Consider the following 23,407-nt stretch of genomic DNA (forward strand, 5'->3'; position numbering starts at 1 on the left):
GGGAGGCTCCCGTTCACCCTCCAGGCTCCAAACCAGACCACGCAGCCACCCAGGGCCTCGATGCGCTTCTTCTCATCCTGAACAGCAACACAAGAGAGGTTTGGACAGAGCAGTCAGAGCTGCATCACACACTCAACTCTCCTGTAAGTACTTGGTTTTTCACAGACACAGCAGGCCCCATGAGACAAAGGATTTGCATTGTTTGGATTTACAGATCCAAACAAAGCAGGCTAAGTGGAACACACACTGCTGCTCCAAGAGATCCTGGCATGGCAGCACTCCCCCAAAGCTGGTACCTGTGGTGTCACTGCCCAGGAGTGTTTAGGCAGGCCATTCTCACCTCTCGATCTGGTTTGTGAGGTTTCATCAGTTCCACAGCTTGGCCTCTCCTCACAAGCATGACCTGGGAGTCCCCAAGCCAAGCCACATGCAGCATATTCCCTCGGATGAAAGTCACCACCCCGGTGGTTCCACAGCGCAGACTCTGGAAAAAATACATTTCCATTTCAAAGCATTTTCTTACTTAACTCAGGGACAGAACACGTTGAAACTGCAGCACAGAGCCTATTCCCAGGGAGGAACAGGCAGTGCTATCCCTACGGCTACGACTGCTCAATAACAGCCCCTTGGAGCCAACCTGGCTGAGCACGAATTTTCCCCATGACATCCCTGCATGGGACCCACCTGCCAGGAGCTGGGCACTGCTGGGACTGCTCTGGCTGCCTCCTGCCACTGACAGGAACACCTGTGTGTTACTGAACCCAAGGACTGAGCCTGGTCAGCAGGTGAGTGTGGGAATGGCAGTAGCATCCTTAAGAGGAGCTGGATGCTGTCAGAAGCAGGAGCTGACATTTTTATGGGATGTGAAGCTATGGACAGAAAGCCACCAGTGGGGACCAGTGCATGGACAGCTCTGTGCTGACCCTGGGCTGTGCTTGGAGCCCCCCTCTGACACAGGCAGAATGTAGAGGTTAACGCTTTGGGAGCCCCTCACCTCCCTGGCTGCCTTCTGCACAAAGCGCTCGTCAGTCACGCGGAAGGCTCGGCACAGAGCCTCGGCTGGGTCGTGCTGGAACATCTCCTGGTGGACCATGTTCACGTGCAGGTGGATGGAGGCATAGATGGCAGCATCCACTCCTCCATGACCATCAAACACCGCAAAATAAGCTTGTTCTTCTTGGTCCTGCCAGTGGAAACACAGGGAGGAAAAAACTCAGGGGAAAGCAATGCAAGCAGCTCACTGGATTGTCTTAAACCTTTGAACTTGGGATTTGTGGTGTCCTCATTAAATTGCAATTAGAGACAGCGTCTCCACTGGAAAAGCAAAGTACCCTGACCACCTGCACTTGCATCAATGGGAAATTTCCACCTTGTTGTTGAATTCTACCTGCAAAGTGCAAGAGATGCCCTGCCAGAATCCCCTGTGCAGTGCTCTCAGTTCTCCTTAGGTCCCATTTGTTACAGCTCAGTCACACAACTCAAATAGGAAGTGCCATTCTCATCAAATTGTGCAGGAGATTTTGTGACTGCGAAAACCACACAGAGAGAATAACATCCAATACGGTTTGCATGAAGTCTACATCATGATTGGAATCCACCGGGGATGAAATGCCAGTACAGTTAAAATGTGAAGCCAGCCAGCCTCTGCTTTCACTCTTCTTTTTTCTTAATTCTAAAACATATCATCTTAGATGCCTGTGTTTTAAAAAAACTGTATGTGCTCTCTCATCAGAAAATTGTGATTACATTCACAAATCAAATACAGCAAAATCACTCATCCTCAAGGCAGTTTTCTCAGCTTCCCCATCTCTGCTCAGAGAAACAACGCAGTACCAGGAGACAGAAACTCCTGTGCCTATTCACACACACAACACCAACCCACTGACAGAGCCAATTCAACCTTGACAGCCAGCTCAGTGACTGGAATATTTGCACATTGTAATTTTTAGGTAATGGGCTCCAACACAAATTGGAATAAGAAAGCTGACAACTGACAGGCAAAGGAAACATCTGCCTCTGTTTGCATTAATATCATTTAAAGGTAAGAATGTGGATGGGGCAGAAGATGGTTATTAAAGTGACAGGGTGTAATAAAGAAGCAATTATGCAGCAATTTAATCCTTAAGGTAAAATTCTTGCCACTTCCTTATATTTCCCATTCCTCAGTGTCCAGTTTTATATCTCAAGGGAGAGCAAGAATGAGTGTCTGACCAATGGCCACATCAAGAGAGTAATGGAAGGAAAGACAGGCCCCAGTTCCACCAAACTACTCACATTGCTAGAACTGTGTGTGAGCTGCACCCCACAGTCCTGTAAGTTTTGGGTTTGGTTTGGGGTTTTTTTACTTTCTTTCCTTATTTTTGCTTTTGGCTTCTTCCTGCCAGGAGGAAGGGTTGAAAAGCAGAGCAGACCCACCCCCAGCTGCCAAGTGGCTTCAGAGATGAACTGTGAGGTGACCTGGTCAACACCAACTGCCAACCCTCCTCAGGTCCATCACCTTTCACTTCCTTTCAGTGGAAAACTGCCTGGTTTCCCAGAATGGAAACCACTGCTCATAGAATCTGTGTCTCCCACGTGCTCTGTGCTTACCTCAAGGTTGAAGAGCATGTTGAAGTCAGGGATGCAGACGTGCTTGTCCTCCATCTTCCTGCGCATGTTCTTGATGGCGTGGATGGAGGTCTCGTAGTAGCGGTGGGGCTTGGGCTGCAGAGGGAAATCTTTCACCCAATTGCTGCAGATCTCGTGCAGTTTGCTGTAAACTAAACGGGCCAACTTCACTGTCTCGATCTCTAGGGAAGGCACAAACCACAAAGCCTTGAGAATGTTATAAAGTCAGAGTTTTCTCCCTTGCATACATTATAAAGATGAAACAAAACCGTTTTAGCCAAGCAGTTGATGTCAGCAGGGAAATTCTGGGCTCTGATGCATGAAAAGAGGAAGCCAAACTCACCATAATCAGCATTCATCAGTAAGCAGCTCATTGTTTGTTTGTCTTTTTAACTTAAACATTTCCCCATGCCTTTGGGGAACTCATTTGCAGCAGCACAGAAAATGAAAGGCACGAAAGGCATTGGATCCCTCACGTGGCCCTGACAGGGACTTTGTCATGGCACAGGGTGCCACCTACAAAACCCCCCCTCCATAACAATGACACACTGGGTTTGGACCAAATTCTCTATTCTAAACACCATTGCACTGCAGAGCTGAGGCAAGACAGTGGAAAAAATCTGCAGGAATTAGTAGAGTCATTTTAAGATGTTTTGTGCACTTTCAGCAGTGCACAGGTGCCTTCTTAGCTATTTCCAGATTTCATATTATTCCCATATTCCTGACAACGGTGTGTCAGAGAAATCTGCAAGAGCAAATGAGAAAACCATAAAGGCCTCACATTTAAGAAAATGCTGAACTGTCACTCCTGAGAAATTGTCATTTTAAAACATGAAAACTCAGGCACTTGACATTTGTTCTGAAATCCAGGAGAGGAAAACAGGAAGTCAGCATCAGAGCTGAACACATCCAAATCTCTTTGTTCATGATCGCTCACCAAAGCCAGGGATCTTCAAAGCTAAACAGCAGCAATCCAGGGGTGCCAATCACTGCTGGAGGAGGAGGGGCTCACATGCAGGGAGGAGAGGGGAGAGTTACAGCATCTCTCCGTTCACAGGAATTCTGTGAAGAGCCTAAAAGCAGCGTTTACTAATTTCTGTCCTAGGTCTGCAGTGACCAAGGGGCCAAGACCCTTAGGAACAAGATACTGTCCCAGCTCTGTTGATTATGAGCTGGTTCAATCAAGAGGCATTAAGCTGGAAATACACTGGATAAATAACCAAAAGGAGTCTTGGCTCCTTGATCACACAGCTTTAAAACCAAGGGGTGGAAATCAAACCACTGGCTCATCCCACCACTGCCACAGTGTGGGGGTTCCTCACCCCCCCTGTACTGCTCTCCCTGGTGCCACCAGAAATCTCTTTGGGTAATGTATTTAAAGAGGGAACTCATCCAGCCTGATGTGTCCAAGTGCTATTTTCCAGAGGAAAGCCCACAGATTTTGCTGTCCGATTTCTCCCCAGTGGGCAGAGGTGAAGGGAAGTGGGCACATGTCAGAGTCACGTGGCTGTGGCACCTCTGCAGGAGGATAGCAGTGAACCCAGTGGCCCTGCTGAGATCCTAACACCCTTCCCAGGGGACCCTGCGTGCTGTCAGCATCATCAGTAACTGCTCGTGAGGTTAAAACAGGAGAATAATAAAATACCACAATAAAAACCACCCCCTCACAGCTGGAAATTACTCATCAATTGTTAATGTTGCCGTGCTGAGCCAGAGCTGACTCAGCTGTCACTGCGGTTGTGTCACGGAGAATTTCATTTCCCTCCTGCTGCTCCCAAATCCCCAAGGTTGGAAGTAATGCTGAGCTGCACCACAGTGAGTGGCAAATCCAGCCCAGGCATTGCTGCTCCCAAAGATGGCAGGGCTGAACCAGGATGAAAAGAATACGGGGAATCAGATCCTGCTTTGTAGTGCCATATTTCGTGAGCTGTGTTGAAAACATGGACAGTGTGACAACAAGGGTCAGAACCAACAGCCAAGGTTTTCCTTAATCCAGGAACTCTAGATTTCTTTGGAGATCTCTAGGATCTATCTCCTAGAACCTGGAACAACTGGGTAATGGGACATTATGATTTGCTTTGTGACATCTCCTGGATATTTGATACCACCACTAGGTCACACGGTCCTGCTATCCATCCTCTTTGGTGGCTCCTTAACAATGGCAAACTTCCATGTGATTCTCTTCCTCCACAAAAAAACCCCAAACCTAAATGTCCTTAACCTGACCTTTCCAAAAAGAAATCCAACATCATTCAGTTCTCATGGAAAATCTCTTGCTCCTCTCCAGTGCAGCTGGAAGAGTCATGGCCTGTGACTCAGATATTCAAAGACACATGGTCACCCCAGATATAACAGACCCCTATTCTTGCAATCCTGTATTTGTGGACTCCAGCCAGTTCTCCTTCTTCTAAGATTTGCATTCTTCTGTCATGGAGCTTCTCATTTCCTTTCCACCAGCACACCAAGAACTCTCCTAAGTACAGGACATGATTTGTCACGTTGCAATTCTCAGAGTGAAATGTGCCACTAAGGAAATTTGAAATAGCTTTTTTTTTTATCTTCCAGCAAATTCAAACTTGAGGCAAATCAGGTAAATGTCTCCTTGTATTACACAGAGTAAAAATCTTTCTGGGTTCATAAAAAAACCTGACACAGAACTGGATATTAAAGCCAGCCAGCTAAATTCAGCTTGGTTTCACATTCTGCAGCAGCTCGAACAGCATCAGGGCACAGCGAACTCTGAGCATCAAACTTCAAGATGTAGAAATCCCATTTTCACCACCTGCCACACTTCCCTCTGCTTTCTTCCAAAGCATGAAAGTCTCCCTGTATGCTACCACTGAGGGCAGACCTCCTCTCAGCACCAGCCCAGGTTTCTCAAGGGACTCCCCTGGGAAGGTTCTCTAGGATGGAGCTGCTGCTCCCCCCGGTTTTGTTTGGGTTTTCTAGGCCAAACCTTGCACCCGTGGCTGATGAAGCACTGATGGAGCACAGGGTGCCCAGAGCAGCTGTGGCTGCCCCATCCCTGGAAGTGTCCAAGGCCAGGTTGGACGGGGCTTGGAGCAATGTGGGATAGTGGAAGGTGTCCTTGCCCATGGCAGGGGGTGGGACTTGATCTTTAATGTCCCAAACCATTCTGTCATTTCTATGACACTTGAGCTGATGTTCTGTTTTGGAAAATTATCGCTTAGATTATTTGAAATGGCAGGGTTTTTATGAAACTGTTGCTTTACTACAGGCCAGAAGATGTTCTCTCTCTTCCTCTCCCCTTAAAGCCTCACAATTTAACACTTCACATTGCATCAGCAAAGGGATATTTTATTTCCAAGTACCCTCATTATGACAATTCACCTCAACAAACTGCATCTGGAGCTCTGTGCTTAGTGCCTGCTCCAGCCTGGTCCCATCTTAATCTATGTTTGCATCTGTGTCTTACAGACTTAGATATATTTAAATGGCAATTCTGTAGGTGTGAGGGTTTTTTCCTTTCTTTTTTCCCTTTTTTTTGTTGAATTCTGTAGATATTCTGTGTGGAGGCTTAGTCAACATTTGTCCTTGCCCATGGCAGGGGGTGGGACTTGATCTTTAATGTCCCAAACCATTCTGTCATTTCTATGACACTTGAGCTGATGTTCTGTTTTGGAAAATTATCGCTTAGATTATTTGAAATGGCAGGGTTTTTATGAAACTGTTGCTTTACTACAGGCCAGAAGATGTTCTCTCTCTTCCTCTCCCCTTAAAGCCTCACAATTTAACACTTCACATTGCATCAGCAAAGGGATATTTTATTTCCAAGTACCCTCATTATGACAATTCACCTCAACAAACTGCATCTGGAGCTCTGTGCTTAGTGCCTGCTCCAGCCTGGTCCCATCTTAATCTATGTTTGCATCTGTGTCTTACAGACTTAGATATATTTAAATGGCAATTCTGTAGGTGTGAGGGTTTTTTCCTTTCTTTTTTCCCTTTTTTTTGTTGAATTCTGTAGATATTCTGTGTGGAGGCTTAGTCAACATTTTCTTGGAGACTGTCAAATATTTATGCAAGTTTCAGAGATCTCAATTTTGAAATTAATGAAGGCTGCTCAGCCAGAACAATGACAAATCTATTCCATTTACCTGCTCAGCAGGAGGAGGCAGCAATACCTACAGAAAGGGAACTCAGAGCATGTTTTTCTGTTTCTCAGGTTTCCAAGGGCCTCTGGGGAACACAGCAGCATCTTCCTTTTTGAAGAGCCAGATTTATAGATCCTCCTTATCCCCAGAATAATTTACAGGGGGTTTTTTAATCAAAAAAGGAAGGAATGGACAAAGTGGTTTGGGGACTGTATTTTCAAGATCAAATGACAGAATTTCTGTCAATACCTTGGTCTTTGTTGTAATGAACAACCCAGCCAATTTTCAAGGTTAGTTAGGCCAGCAGAGTCCTGAAATGATTTAGGGTGCATGACCTTGAGCTAGATGCTGCAAAAATCTTGTCAGCCAACACAGATAAATGAGGAAAAGGAATTTTCTTCCTTTTAATAATGAAATCTCTTTATACTACCTTTTGCTAAAACCATATAAAAAACTTACAAGCCATAGTAAAAACCACACTGACTGAAATAATTCAGAATTAAATTATCTCTTCCCACATATATTTGACTTTGCTCCAAGGATGAGGGAGGACAACTGGCACTTGCCAGCAGAACCACATTGTATAAAGTGCTGAGAGAGAGATTCAGGACCATCAGATACAGCCATGAAGCTGCACTTAAAAGAGTGATTCCAAAGCTGAGAAAGCTTTGACTGAGAAATTAGACCTCCAGCTCTATCAGGAGTGGTGGAGAGCTCTCCATTAACCTTTTTACATCGACAAGGGATGTTCCTGTACCAGAAATCCTGTCCAGGTTCCTTCAGGTGGCACTTACGGATGATGCCGTCGGCGTTGTCCACGTGCTTGGGCAGGAAATGCGCCGAGAGGTCGCTCTGCAGGACTTCATCTGAAGTTGCTCTGGCTAAAGCAGAGGCCAGGAATGAAGGGCAATTACTGGAAAAGAAAAAGAGAAATCCACAAAAAGATGTTTTAGTGTGATTCAGTAAGGTAACATAGAGGTATTTTTCACCAAGGTTCTTCTTCGCCAGACAGCACCACAACCCCGCAGCAAGACCTCAAACTCTCTGATGGATTTCAGTTGCCCTCTTTCACTCCTGTGTTCCCTGTTTCTTAAGTTTTAATGTTTCAATTCATAACCTCTATTTAAATTCTTTTCAAATCTAGATTGAGCCCTCCAGAGTCTGTCACATGACTGTACATTTTTTACATATGTATGATACACTTTTAACTCAAGTCCAGTTTCTCCTAAGAATTGGAGTCAGGATTCCAGAATTCGTCAGATTTCAAAGTGTCCAAAGCCTCTCCAAGGGGCACTGAAAGTTAAGTTTAACCCATAGGGAGCTGATGTGCATAAGGTTAAAAAGCTTCCTCAGGAATGATTTCTATCCAGAGCAAAGTGGCTTTAACTCACTCTAGCTTAATTACACCTGGTATCCCCCAAGGTTAATTAATCTATAGCAAGCCAAGGCCACTTTAATGTACATTCTCTCATTCAAGAGGAATTTAATACCTCTTAATTTATGTATGACTTTGCATTTCCCATTGGTCAGCCTGAATTTCTCCAGGTGTCTCCTGCTGACACAGCGTGAAACCTCCAGTTTCCACAGATATTATTGGGGTAACAATGTCTTTCCCAAGACATTCTACTGTCACAGGGTCACAGAGAGGCACAGGGCCGATTTCAGCCCAGAAATTGTCCATCAGCCACAGAATTCCATGTCAGAAATCCAGGGAACAGGCAATGAACACAAACATTCCTTAACCTATTCCTTCTGTTTAACATAACGATAAATGATTGAAGGATAAGATTAGCAATAAATAGCTTTGTCCAACATTGTCATGAGACAAGCTCTGGCCCTTGAAGTCACACAGAGAGCCACTCACACCTCGTTGCGGCCCCATCCTAAGGTTTTCCCTGGAATTCGCAGCCGGGCATTCCGCTCCAGCCTCAGCAGCGCTCAGGAAGCTCCGCTGCTGGCGGAAATCAGCTGCCTTAGGGCCGACTCGTCCCAGCAGAGCTCAGCTCTGATCCTACTTACATCCGGCAATTCCCGGTGTAGGAGCGATGAGCCACAGGAAAACACACCGGGATATCCCTTGCTTCTGGCACGTGGAGGAGCTGATTTTCTGTCTTGTCTTTTCTGTCTTTATTTAGCTCAAAAAGAGCAGGTTTTTCATGCAGTGATGCTGGTTCTGCTCATGTTACAGGAGATTCCCTCCAAAAAGGGAGAAATTGCAATGCCCGGGATAGAATAATTATGCCAGCAGTTACCAGCAGGGCACCCGCAGGAATCTGAGCTTGTTTCCAGTCCAAGGCTTCCCCTGAGCAGCTCAGTGCTGAAACTCTTTAGAAAAACCAAACTTGTTTTGTGTCACTTACAAACAACCCCTCAGGAACATCCACTGGGCAAAGAGGGAGCCTGGTTAAGAACTGGGGCAACAACAGCGCCTAAAATAGAGACTCAGCATCTAAACAGCAGAGAAAAAAAATATCCCTAACATGAGGAACTCTGCCTGGGAGGGGGGACAGCAATGTCTTTGGATACCCAGAGCCATGAACACTTGTATCTGAAATTTGAGATACTATTTTAACTGCAGTGACCGATGACACAACTGAAAGGTGAATTTACAGGGGGTGTAGCCGGTCAGAGTATTTTCCCCACCAGCTCCATGTGCTATTCACGTGTCCTCACAGCCAGAGCCAGCAGTTCCACACAGCAGCTCTTTATCCAGCCAAAGAGTGCATTTCCATTACAATGCTAAACCTACACAAAAAGCCGCTAAAGATGTTATTAGATAAATTAGAGGATTTTAAGTACATCCTTCCTGATTCTCTGGCAGCGTAGGTGTGTTTAGACCACCCACAGTTGCATTGCAGCAATCCTGAAATAACTCTAGGAAGGTATTAAATCAAGCCTAAAAGTGCTCTGCTTCCATTAATTAAGTTTGAGAAAACCAGTCTGAGGTGGGTTTAACTCAGCCCACATATTATTATGTTACCAGCTTAACACACAACTCCTCTCCATCCTGATAGCATTAAAGTGGGGAGGACTTTCCAAACGCCTTCCCTGAGCTATTCCTCTGTGCTCTGAATCTAATACAAACTCTCCTACTGAAAAAAAAAGAGATGGCAAATTTTAAATTCTTATTGCATGGGAGTTCACCACGGGGGTTTGAGCAACTGATCAATTTCGAGGGGAAAGGCAGAGAAAATAAATCAGCTGAAGGCTTTCCTTCTATGTCTGGCCACTCTCTGTCCTAATAATAGCAGCTGCTGGCCAAAGAATTAATTGCCCTTGACATTTGTTGATCACAAAGCTTCTTATGCAGCTGTTCCAGGGCTGTGCCATGTGAGCAGGGAAGTGACCACATGCAGACAGATGACTTCCTCTTCCTGATTAGCACCACTCAACATTTACTTCTCTCACTTGGCTCCTCAGAGCACTTTTAGTCGAATTACTTTTTCCCTTCAAGGAACAGCAGATTGCACTGGAGGTTTAAAATAGCTGTTGAAGGCAAACTGCTCTAAGGACACTTCATTACTGCTACACCAAGACAAATGAAGAGACAGCTCTGGATCTCTGTTTCCATCACCAAAGTGAGCACTCAGGTGAGCAGCTACAGCATCCCACAAAACAGCAATCCAAGGAGGGCAGTTCTCCCCTCTCCTCACAAAACCCAGAAAGTATCACCAGGATCCATGGGGACAGGGAGGAGCTTCCACCCTGGGATTACCTGCTGGCTACTGAAAATAAATTCTTCTGCCACATTCTAGATGCTCAAATGTTAATAGTCATGAAGTTTGAAACTGGGAGGGCTCTGTCTTGTTTAGCAGAGAGCTGAGAGCTAAATGCCTTTGTCTATTCATAGCTGTGCCACTAACTCAGCAGCTGACCTTGGACGAGTCACTTCACCACTCAGACCTTCATTCCTCATCTGCAAACAAGGGATGAGAATGTCATTCCCTCGGCGAGAGGAGAAGGAGGAGGAAGGCTGTAGAAGGCCTAAATCTGTGTTTGTGATGTATTCTGGAATTTCTTGATAGCCTTCCTAGCTTTTTCTCACTCTTTTCTCATACACTGCCAGAAGTGCTAAGTGGAACACACAGGCAAACAACAGCTCTGGATAACTCACAGTGTCATCAACAGCTGCAGGAAAGGGGAAAACCAGCAAAGAGAGACCTCAAGTTCTTAAAACTTGTAGTTCTGGAGCATTAGCACTGCTGATGGGAAAATGATGTTGCAGCCCCTGCCTAAAATCCACAACGAGGGCCACCAGTGCTGAAAATCCCAAAGGCTGTCATGGTCTGGGGTAGCTGATGAGGCATCACTAACCCAAACAAAGCAGGGAAAATGGACCGAAACGAACTGGGGCTTTCAAGGGGCAAAATGGGCAGTAAATCACAAAAGGTACAGTGTTCCTGTTACCTCAGGAATCCCCTGACACCACAGAACAGCAATTGTTTTAGTTAGAATGAGGAATGATTGAAATAGAAATGCTATTCAATCTGCTGAACACAAAACAAATCCACAGGCAAACAGGATAAAGCAGCATATTTGGTTTCACACAGCAATCCAAGACCAAGAACATGACCTGAAAAGAACCAAGTACAGCACATTCCCCAAAGGCCTATAATTTACTGTGTTAGTAAAAGACTTTGTAGGGATGACAAGCTGACGGCACCCTTTCCAAAAGACCTTCCACCAGGGATGCAGTTTGGGAAACACTCCCGCTCACGTGGCCTGTTGCAAGCTCTTGTTAGAAAGCAACTTTTGTTAGATTCAGTTTAAGAAAAACCTAGTTTGTCCCCTGCCTGTATTTACAAAACATTCCAAAGTCTCATGAGACTTCTTCCAGATGGAGCCTTGGATATGGCCTGGAAGCTCTTTGAAGAAGCCTTTGAAATCTTTATTACTGAAAGTTCCCATGCTGTGAAGTGCAGCAGTAACGAGCAGAGAAATTCTTTGGGAAGCTCCTTTGGCTGTTTCCCCAGCCCTCCCTTCCTCCACCTCCTGTTTCCGTGGCCATCCAGAGGGACTTGGAGGCAGCTGAGGGGCTCCTGTTTGTCTCCAAACTCCTCCAGGTCACCCAGGACTCAGAGGGGAATATTCTGTGAAGCATTCCAAGACCCCAAAATGATTATGGATGCATCCTCTGGTTCTGCCAAGCGGATGCTATTTCCAGCTCCCATCTCTGCAGGTTCTCCTCTCCTCACTCCCAGAGCAACTCTCTGACCTGTGCTGTTCTGCTGCTCTGCACAGCTGCTGGAAGTTTTGATGCTTATTTAAAGCCTGGTCACGGTGGACAAATGGAGTATTATTTTTTTTCCCCTAACACATGGCGAAACCCTGCACTAGATTTTATCTGCTGCAGTGAGTTACTAAAAAAAACCTGGCACACACACACACACAAACACAAAAAGAAACAAATAGAAAAAACAATGCACCTTTTAAAAGCTTGCATAACCAAAGCTCCTTGAGAAGTCATTTGAGCTGGCAGTGGTGAGACAGTAAAGATGCTTGATAAATCTGTTTGAAGGAGCTGCAAACGTGCTACCCAAGGAAGCTGCTATCTATAGGCTTCCCAGAGACAGCTGCCTGCTCACATCCCCAGCGATCCTGTCCTTGTGCTGACAGTTGTAAGCAACAGAAATATAATACACAAGCATTGCAAAAAGACACTGAGGTACATTTATCATACCCATGTCTGTGCAGACACTGCATTTACCAAATATTTAACCTTCTGCATTCTGCTCACTGACATTTTCTAGACCAATGTTATACAGATATGTTCCTGTAGTTAAGTCTATCTAAACTGGATGTTAAAAAATAACCAAACCAGAGGTGCACTGCTCATCAGAAAACCTCTGCCACAGCTGGATTAAGATGCTTCACCAGGGGAAACTCTTGGATTTTACCACACTGTTCTCAACACGTGAATTAGGCTCAGACCTCTAATGCACTTTCTGCTGTGTAGCATTCCCTTCTCCAGAGGGTGAAGTGCACACGACAGTACATAAAACCACCAAAATGCGAGCAAGACAAAATAAAAAGGTCACCTTTGTCTCTTTGATGAGGTACAATGTCATGAAGGGCAGCATGTATCTAAAATATAAATGCTTGCTGCCCACAAACCACTCATAAGCATTTGTGATTTAATGACTGTCAATAAAACACCATTGACCCTGCAGGGGTGAACTGTGAAGAATCCAAACCACACAAACCAGCCTCTCCCAAGCTCCTGGCTGGATAAATTGCCTGGGTATTATCTTTGAAACCAAATTCTATTCTTTCACTCATCCTCACAGCATGGAAGTTCTGAGGTTACTCATATTCCAGTCTCTGGGGCTGATGGCATGGCTGCTTTAAAAATGACAGAAATCACCTCCTGTAGCACCAACAACCCCTAAAAACCGAGCATGGATCTGCCAGGAGCTGGAAGCCAAGTAACTGCAAGAAATTGAATTCTCAGAAGTGACTGTGGGATGGTTTTCTTCATTACAGCAAAGAGCTGAAGATACAAAGTTTGCTGTTGAAAATCATATCCCAGCACTTCACAGCCAGATTGTATCCATCTGTTATTAAAAGAAAGGGAAACCTGGGCTTTGAAGAAATGCAGAGAAAAATGGACCACAATCCATGAACCTTTGGTATAACACCAAGATGTTGAGGATGTACCAATATAGACTCTCCCCCATCTAAATCAGAATATTTTCTGAGGAGCAAGATTCTGAGGGATCAGGATAGTTTTCTAATAAAATTTTAATTGCTGCTATGAAATGCCCTTTACAAAATTATAAAAATATTATTATAAAATATAAAAAACCCCAGCAAGCCACTTATTTGATGGGCATTGATTATGCAGCTTAGATCCTTAGTATTCAGCTTTGCAAATGCAAACACATAGTGAAAATAAATCTGTGTTTACCCTATCATTAATTCATCAAAAGAAAGGTAATTTATTGGTATTACCCACTCATGTGACTTTCAGGGATTTATACTGAGAGGAAAGATCCTTTTGGATTTTGTTGTTGTTTCACAAGGATTATCCTGCATGTTTACACAGCACATTCTCTGCTCAGGGTGTGAGCGTGTCCAGAGTGCTCCAAAACCCACTCAGTGCCCACTTGGCACTGCTGGGACTGGAATGGGGACAAAGCCACATCAGTGCCAGGTGCTGCTTCCCTGGAGAAGTAAATTTCTTCACTGGAAACCCAGTGTCAACAGCAGTTACCTCACACTGAGTTTCCCTGCCAGACCAAGGCCTGTTTAAAAGCTCCACAGGACATTAAAAATGTCATTGATTTTTCTCTCTTTGGTGCTCAGTCAGTTTGAAAGTCAGCATAATTCAATATCTTTCTCCTGGTTCCATTAGCAAAGAAAGGATTCCATGCTTCAATCTATGCTGCCTTATTGGAAAAAGTAATTTAATTTTACATCTGAAAGTGTGCCAACATCAGCATAAAAGCGTACACTGTATACATCAGATTTAATTTATGAATTCTGCGTTTTGTCAAGCCAGAATGAGATGCTGTCTAAAATCAATGAGAGTATCCAAGCTCACTCTGAAGGTACTTATATACATTCTTATTATTTCAGATATTTTATGTCCTAGCTGGAGTTTTTGATGATTTCTCTCCTTGCTATAAAATATTAATGACACAGTCTCTAGAAAAGTTCATGTTGCAGCAAACTTGCAGAAGAGTTCAGGCACATCATTTACTTACCACTGATTCATGCCCTGATTTTTTCTCTCTGTTATAAATAAACTTTCACTGATACTTCCCTTAAGAGGAAGGAATATTCCATACAGATCTGATATGTCCAGAAATACAAGTTAAATAAGAATCCCCCAATGCAGAGCCTCTGTTTTATTAGAGATCAGATTAACACACCCAAGTCCTCTGTCAAAAAGAAAAATGCATTTTGCTGTTATAGCTAATGACTTAATTTCAAATAAATGAAATAAAACGCTCCACAGCAACACATCCCCTGCTCTCTCCTGCAGATCATCATTAAGGCAAACAAACGTAAAATGACTTTTTAAAAAAGGGTGAAGATGGTGCCTGTTCAAACACCCAGCTCTCAGTAACACCCCACAGAGCCAGGCCCCAAAGCTCTGTGCTCCTGTTGTAACATTTGTCTTCATGTAACTGAGAAAAAATAAGAGCTACAGGCCAGGATTTCCAAATGACATTTGATCACTTAACTTCTTTCAACCCACTGAACAAATATCAAATATAAGGCAAAACACACCCCGGAAGATTTATGGCCACTGAGTCAGCAGCGAATGTTCCCTCGCTGCCTTCTCACTGCTGTGCAATGCACTTCATCACACAAATGGCTTGGGTGTTTATGCCAGATGTAAGATTAGATAATTACTCATCCAAGTCCTGGATGTCAACTCTTTTTGGTGGTAAAAAATTTATTCCAAATGCTCCATTTATAATCAGTGGACTTGCAAAAGCATTCTGGTGTTCTGCAGTGATACATCTCGGGATGTAATTCCGTGCGGGAACACGCTGTGTTTGTGCTGTACCAATGGCCTGCCTGATGTCAGCCCTTCCCAGCACGGAATTTTGTGTCTGCAAAACAGGGACAATGCTATTGACCTCTGGAAAGCAATTTCAAAGCCAATGATGAAGTGCCAGATATTATTAATTAAACCTAAAGTGGGGATGGAGCAAGAGAACAGCAATTCCCGTGCACTGATTCCCAGAAAATCCTGCTGCTCTTGTGCACAACATGCAACAGAAAGAAATTAAAGCAAACATGAATAAACAATGCAGTACCTCTAAAAATAATTTTGCACGCAGATATGTAACTACAAGCAGATTCAAAGATTACACAGTGGGGCACATTAAAGACTTTACTGGAACCTCAAATTCACAATTACTGACATTGATGCCCACGGAACAAGATGCTAGAGGGATAAAAGAGGCTCTATGATTGGGGTGAGTGCTCCTTTAAAGGAAAAACCCTTTAGTCACTCAGAAAGATCCCATCCTAATTCCCACTGTCACTCGTCCTTTGCAGAATTGCAAAGGATAATGGCAGGTTTAGGGGTTTAGGCTTTTTCTTTAAAGGATAATCAAAATGTTTTAGCTATTCTGTTTCACATTACAGTCCCTAATGCATTCTGTTCTACTCAGCCACATAGTTATTTCAGTCATTCTTAATAAATAACAGTTGCCAGTAGTAGTTAAGCCAACAGATCTGAATTATTTATAGTGTTGAGGAAGAGAACAGCAGATAAAATACGTTAGGGCTTTGGGTTGTTCTGGCCTGAACGACACAATGGCAGCCTTTAGATGTTTTTCACCAGGCTGTAAAATATCCTGTTACCAATCCTGGTTTAAAAGATTTCCTAAAGAGGCAGCAGCCAAACGTCCAGCCGTCCATCTTCAATAATCACAGTCATGAACAGCAGGTGAGAGACTCTCCCAAATACAGCACTGGCAGAAAGCTCGATTTCATTGGACAGGTTAAATGGCTACTTAGGATTAATCCTAAATTATTATAAATAAGCAGAACTTACTTATTTACATATCATTTAGCATGGATCTAAATCTTCCAGTAAATTATTTAAAATAGTGTCAAATTTAAATGTTTCTCTTCTCCCTTTGCCTATAATCCCCCTTCCATTCAGCTGGAAAAATATCACCTACATTTTACAACGGCAAATCCAACTTCCCATTCCAGGCTGGAGCATGGCAATCCCAGCCCCTGTCACTCCTTTTTAAGAGGCCACATCATGAAACATTGAACACACAGAAAACAACAGGGACAGAAATTATCTTGACATTAACTTGACAAATTATGTTACACACAGATGTTGAGTTTAATGTTCTTTGTAGCTTAAAAGATGCATTCCAGTATCTGTCCTGATGGGTTGCTGGGATAATGTGCCTCTGCTGGGCAGTGCCTGGGTGGAAATTTGTGGGAATATCTGACTTTTCCACCTTGTGCTGACATCACAGGGGACTGCACCAGCGGGAAATTCACTGTACAACAGATTCACAAGGACAATTGTGCCCACAAACGCCAAGGAGAGATTTACACTCAGATGCTGCAGGGAGAAGAACTGGGGGAGTAGTTGTAGCAACATAAGCTTCAACCACACAGTTTTCCTTTTATAGCTCACCTTCCACTTTCTATATGGATCTATTTACAGCAGGAAATGCTGCAAATTGTAGCATCTCTAAGGAGTAAAAAGAATTAAAAAATAACAAAAGAAAAGAAAATCTGGAGAGGTAAAAATCCAACCAGACTTTCTCCTACCAAATACTGATGAAATGGAGGAGGAATAACACTTGGAGGCAATGTCAGGTTATTAAGGCCTCTGGAAGTGGCTCCATGACATGTCAGACTGTAGGAATGAGGCACAGCATCCCAGGGAGGGGCAGGCTCAAGTGACAGGATCTCTGTGCTTCCCTGCTCCCCCTTCCTTGGCTCAGCCTCCCTCCTCTCCCAGTTCCGAGGTTTATTGAGGATCCACACTCTGAGGTTACCAAGGTGGGGAAGATTCTGTGAGGTCCAAAGCTGAGAAATGTGGTTTTCCATGGGGCCAGGCAGGTCCTGAGCCCGTGGAACACAGAGCCTGCCTGCAGTACACAGCTAAATTTAGCTCTTTTTGCTCACAAAGGCTCTAGGAATTGATTCCCAACAAACTGGAGATCAATCCTGCAGTGCTGTGGCCTCTCTCCTGTCCTGGAAGGTACAGGGAATTATTTAAAATTTGGGAGACATGTCTTAAAATTATTCCCAGCCCCATTTAAAAACAAATCTCTGCACATTTTCCAATCACTGTTATAAGGTCAACTGAAAAAAAAAGATCTGTCACCTTTTATAGCTGTGACATTACAAATCTCACCAGATTATGGATGTTGGTTCTTTACCATGGACTTCCAACACTACACAAATTCTCCCACACAAATCCTGCCTATTCACCAAAATTTGGGACTTTGTTTATGCAGCATAATCAGTCTTGTCTTTAAGTCTTATTTGTTGCATTTGATTTTCTATGAGATTAACACCTTCAAATCACCCATTTCAGAGGTGACAACTCTGCCTCAATCCAGTGCAGCTCATGTAAGAATTACCCAACAGCTCTGCTTTCCCTCTCCCCCTCCACAAAGAAGATTGCCAACTTTTCCCCTAAGCTTATTATCAAACCTGTGATCTCTTCAGAAGAGGGACGAGCTCTAAATATAAGAAAGAATCTGTTACATAATACCCTGAGCAAGGAGGCAGCACACAACAGCCTGTAGACAACATGAGCCTGAGTCCATCAAGAGTGGAAAAGGGAGGGAAATCTGTGACATTGCCCAGTGCCAGGCCTTGGGTCCATCCTGTGCAGAGCCAAACCCACAGAGAACATGGAATCATGTGCAAAACTTAAGGGTTTATCTCTGTGGAAGATAAACAAATGCAAACAGGTGACATTATCTGGAAGTTGATTCAGGATGTGGCAGAAATTTACTGAGATCAGAAGAAATCTTCCTCAAACACAAGGAGGACTTGTTTGAAGCTGCCTGAACCCAGATTGTAAATAATGCACTGGTGAGGACTGACTCACCCCCGTGATGAGGAGGCTCAAAGCTGCTTCCAATGGAGCAGTGTCACAGCTCTAATCAGCAGTTAAGAGAGTTCCTCAGGAGCCACACTATCAATTACCCCGGTAATACATATTCAGGGATATGTAAGGATATGCAGGATATGCAGGGATACCAGACAGAGAGAATACAAAATCAAAACATCAATAAAAAATAAGGAACCTTTGGAGACAAATTATTATCTTCTATGTCTACAGTGCTTTGTGCATTCCCAAAGGATTTAGAATCTAAAAATAAATTATTACTTCTACCAGCACTGACATCCAAGCTACCTTGGATGAAAAGCAGCAAATTGCTAACCATGGATAGCAATATTACACAACTGTTTTGAACAAACAGCAAGAAATGAACCATGCTGGAAAGAACAGCAGGACTCTACACAGAAATTGAGGCTAAAATTTAACCAGAATAATGTGAATATTACCTTGATTTTCTACACTTGTGGTGGGATATAAATTAGAACTGTCTGCCTTGATATCTCATCCTCAGTCTCCATCATCCTTCTTTCATCATTCTTTAGCACCATACTGAGACACTGCCTTGAAGGAAAATACTCAACATCTGCAGCTGAAATACATTTTATATATATATACACACATATATGTATTTAAATATAAGCAATCACCACAGATTCCTTGGGAAAAGGAAGAAGGAAGATTCCTAGAGCAGGTAGAACATCGAAGGTCACACAAACCCACGTAGCTAACCCAGAAATTATTAGAACTCTGGGCTAAGTAATGTTTTGAAAATAAATTCGATCAATTCTGTCTCCAAAACACACTATGGTAATGGTATTGGTAGATAAAATCTTCTAACAATGATTAAAAAAATAAAGAAACAAATGGGCCTCTGCAAGGCACAGCTCTGGATTAAGGGCAGCAGTAAATTAGAGTAATAATTATATACACATAAAAGAACAAATTCAGGAGGAGGCAATCAAGGAAAGATCAAATACAAGTAGGTTTTCTTAGTTGGAGCAGAGATTTCTGTGAAAGAGTTTGGAGAAGAGCCATGAAAGTGCAAGAATTTTTATTGGTCAACAAAGCACCAAACGTAAAAAATAAAATCAGTATTCCAAATCCACACTGGAAATGACAATGAATTATTTTTGCTGGGTTTATCTGTAAAACACTGCTAATAGCACACAATTGGATCTATCACACGTACAGTCAGGCAGCACCAAGATTCCTCAAGGGCAGAGAGTTTTCAAATCAAAATACAGGTGGTGCACCCGCCTGAGTGAGCTTTTTAATGAGGCATGGAAGCGACACAAGAGACACAACTGCAACGGGTTAGATTGAAAATAATATAGCAAGATAAAACTAAAGATTAGGAACACCAGCTGAGCTCTGAGATAACACAGGAGAAGTTACTGCTAAAGCAAGATTTGAGTTATAATAACCCAGCAGTGGTAAATTGGAAGATGTAACGTGATAGGAGCCTGAGCACTGCTCCCAGTTCTGGGGCTGACAAATGACACCTCTGCCAGCAAATCATTTAATCCCTGCACATCCATCCATCTAGGAGTCAAAGAGGTTTATTGCCTTAAAACTTTGGAAGAATACCATGAAATTTAATTTATTAATACCTGAAAACTATGCTTTAATCCTTGGGCAGAAGGTGCTGGGGAATGACAAGGTATTTACAAAGTTACCACTGCCTCATAAAATATTTCTGTATTTTGTTCAGTGAATTCTCATCTGTTTCTGTCCTGTTTCAGTTCACGATTCCACAGCACTTCTTGACTTAGAGATGTTAAAAAACAATAATGGACTGATGGCAAAACGCTCACTTTTATCAAAACTTGGTGTTTTCTAATATTTAATATGGTTTCTTTGATCAGGGCTGGTTATATCATCATCAGCCATCCCACATTTTTGCTGAAATCATTCATTTGATTTGTAGATTTTTAGAAGTACCAAAGACAGGGAGACAATCACTTCATTCCCAAATAAAGCTCAGCAAGGCTGGAGCCTGAGCACTGATTTACTTTCACCTGGCTGAGATGGCAGCAAAGGAAAATGCTCAGGAAAATAAAATAGAGACATAAGAAACCACCAAAGAAAATAAAAACTGATGCCCAGCAGAGTGGAATTGACCTCACTCTGCCACTGAGAGCCCAGACAGACCAAGCTCTCTCACCCACAGGGACAGCCTGTGGCAGGAAGGCTGAGAAATCCAATTAGGGAAACTTCCCAGGCTCCCTGTTTCCAGGGATATTGGATTCTTCTTGATATTTAGAAGAACTTGTCAAGAACAATTGCACAGTTCCTCCTGAGCCTTCAGCTCTGAGTCACCATCACATTAGGGAAAGGTGAGCTTCATTTAGACAGCACAGAAGAGTAAATTACCTGGTTTTTTTAAGGTCTCATGTAGCCTTTAAGGGACCACGTTATTTATGTATTTATTTATGGTTGTATTTCTCACATCTTCCCTTTTTTAAAAGAACTATGAGAATGTCATTAATCTTCACAGGGATCAATCATATTTCCATGTTTGATGGAGAACTTTGTATCTCTGGTACTTTCCTGCAGAAATGGCTTAAAGGAAGAAAGGGATATTCCTTTAGGATTCTTCCTCCTGCAAAATGTATTGCCCCAATCTTCCTAGCAAGGAAACTGGAAAAGCTGAAAAGAAATAATTAGCATTTATAGCCATTTCTTAAACACAGATCTAATCTTGTAAGAAAGAAAATGCCCATTTTGATAGCAAGTTTCATTTAGGCTAAAAAAGGAATATATGTGGCCCTTCAAGTACATGTGTTCAGTTTAATGTGATCTCGGTCGAAAACAAAAGTGAATATTACTGATTTTAACACCTCACTGATCAAAGCTCTTCTCTGATGCAGGGAACAAGAAAAATTAGCAGAGAAAAGAACAGAGGACATGAAAAATTTGCAGGGAAAAGAACAATAAAGTCCAATAAGACACATCTGAGTAACTGCTCAGGTTCTCATATCTGCAAAACCTCACCAAGAGAGAAAGAAAGAAATAGAAAGAAAGGAAAAAATTAATGGAATGATTGAGATTAATTTGCCTACTTGCTGCTACAGTAATTAAAGACCTCTTTCTTATCATGAGAATGTCTCAGGCATCCCATTCATGAGGGAGATTGACACACTGATATATTTTACTTCCAAGTTAGAATGGATTTCTCTTCCATTTCAGCCACTCTGGACTATATTGAAGGAAAATAGTGCAGAAGACTGATAAGAGCAAGAAACAGTGAATAACATTTAGTCAGGATTGCAAAGAATTCTGCATCCTGGATCTACCTTTGATAAAGGAGCAAGATGGCAACAGGAATTGGACATTTCTCCTCTCTGTCTTTTCTATGGATCTTTTCACCCTCCCACATCCCAGCCCTTGCCCACACAATTCAAATCAGCTCTGCCTTGTGTTACCCAAGGATGACAATTAACAGAGACCTCCCAACATTTTCCTTGCACATCCTTCCAGCCAGACCTCTTCCCTCCAAAAGGGATTGTTGTGAAGTGATGGTGCAGAAAAAGGCACGGGATGTGAAATGGTCAGGAAATAGGGGAAATTAGAGGAGTAAAACCCCTGGCTGTACTCCAGGTTGTTCCAATAATCAGTCTATATCTATTTCCTTCGAAGTCTCCCTATTGGAATAAAATGCCTGTTGAAATACCACATTCTTAAAAATCAAAAGCAGCAACCAATTAAAAAAAAAAAAAGGAAAGTAAACCCCCAGATTTCTCACTCCATGTATTTAATACGAGGTTGTTTCCTGATGAAACCCTTAGTAAGTGGGAGTAGTCAGGGAGACACTTGGATTTACATAAATTTGAGACAGAAAAATGCTGTTAGAGTAAGTCCATGGCACTGCATGGTTGGGATTGAGTCTTCCAGTAGAAATTACTCCAGGCTGCAGACAGACACAGCGCTGAGTCTCAGGCAAAAATTCATAATTAACTTCAGAGGATGTCCTTAAATTCAATCATTGCCCGCCCCTTTACAACATTAGCACAATATTTACATGTTGTTCATACACAATATGCCCCAACTCTAAGTTATTATTTTACCTTGCTTTTAAGTCCATTTTATCATTGCCACACAAATTTTAAATATGACTCCATGCCATTCCTGATATGATATGATTTTTACCCTTTTAAAAGGAGCAGTACACATATCACAGCAACACTCAGCAGTTAATATAATTTAATGCAAAACTACACACAATTTTCAAAATGGATAGTGGAATTTATTTAAGAGTTCTGCTAGACTCAACTTGATATAGTGCATCATCATACAGTGGAATAGGTAATAACTTAGGATTTTTTCCTCATAATGGCCAGTAAATTCAAATTCTAATAATTCTTCTATAAGAAATTCATCTGGTAAAGACCCAGGTGAAGCATAAGACACTCACCAAAAGATACCAAGGTTCTCAGCTTGCCAAACGCAGAAGAGATTTAAAAGAATCATCCATTTGCTTTTTTGGCACAAAAATCCCAACATTCGACGAACAATTTCTAAGAGATCCAAGATGGAAATAGGAAGGAGCACACCCAGCAATACCTGGTGAAGAGTTTACCAAAGGGACAGAGAGAAAGTGGCAGAACAAGACCCAGACATGCACCACAATCCTCACAGCCAGACAACTCCTGTGCAAGGTGTGTTCTTCCAGCCACTCCCATCTTTTTTCTGGTTACAATTTCATTTCCCTTTGGGGGAACAAAAAAAAAAAAACAAACCACATTCAGATTTGAAAAGAAACGTGTAAGATGAATGTATGAAGGCTTTGGAGGCTGCAATAAAAAACAACAGATGGCTGAAGAGTGCCTGCACGCCCCAGTTCACTCCTGGGCCCCTGGTCTCGTTCCAACGCCAGTGACGCCAGCAGAGCCCCTCCAGTGACTTCCAGCCCAAGGATCACGGATTGTCCCACGTGTGCTGGAGAGGAGAGGCCTTGCACAGGCTGTGCTTCCTCACTCCTCAAGCTGCAGCCATTCCATGCATCCTATAGGATTCAAGGATAATGTCTATTTTCTGATATTTTGTTCTCCAACTAAATTACTTCAGCTGCAATAAAGATTTTAACTTTATGAATGCAAATCAGAGAGCAGTG

At 42.9% G+C, this 23,407-nt stretch overlaps 1 protein-coding gene across 1 annotated transcript in view; it reads right to left on the minus strand.

Moving 5' to 3' along the window:
* The window catches only part of PPM1E (protein phosphatase, Mg2+/Mn2+ dependent 1E), a 29,114-nt gene extending 6,302 nt beyond the window's left edge, over positions 1-22,812 (minus strand). Inside the window, exons 1-5 of the mRNA XM_017730978.1 lie at positions 22,709-22,812; positions 7,517-7,635; positions 2,590-2,789; positions 995-1,183; positions 341-484 (exon numbers count right to left, since the gene is read on the minus strand). Of these exons, the coding sequence (XP_017586467.1) occupies positions 341-484; positions 995-1,183; positions 2,590-2,789; positions 7,517-7,635; positions 22,709-22,797 (741 nt within the window). The 5' untranslated portion in view covers positions 22,798-22,812. The remainder of the gene's footprint in view (positions 1-340; positions 485-994; positions 1,184-2,589; positions 2,790-7,516; positions 7,636-22,708) is intronic.
* Between the last annotated feature and the right edge of the window lie 595 nt (positions 22,813-23,407).

This window comes from Corvus brachyrhynchos, unplaced genomic scaffold (genome assembly GCF_000691975.1).
Source record: "Corvus brachyrhynchos isolate BGI_N302 unplaced genomic scaffold, ASM69197v1 scaffold283, whole genome shotgun sequence".
Lineage (NCBI taxonomy): Eukaryota > Metazoa > Chordata > Aves > Passeriformes > Corvidae > Corvus > Corvus brachyrhynchos.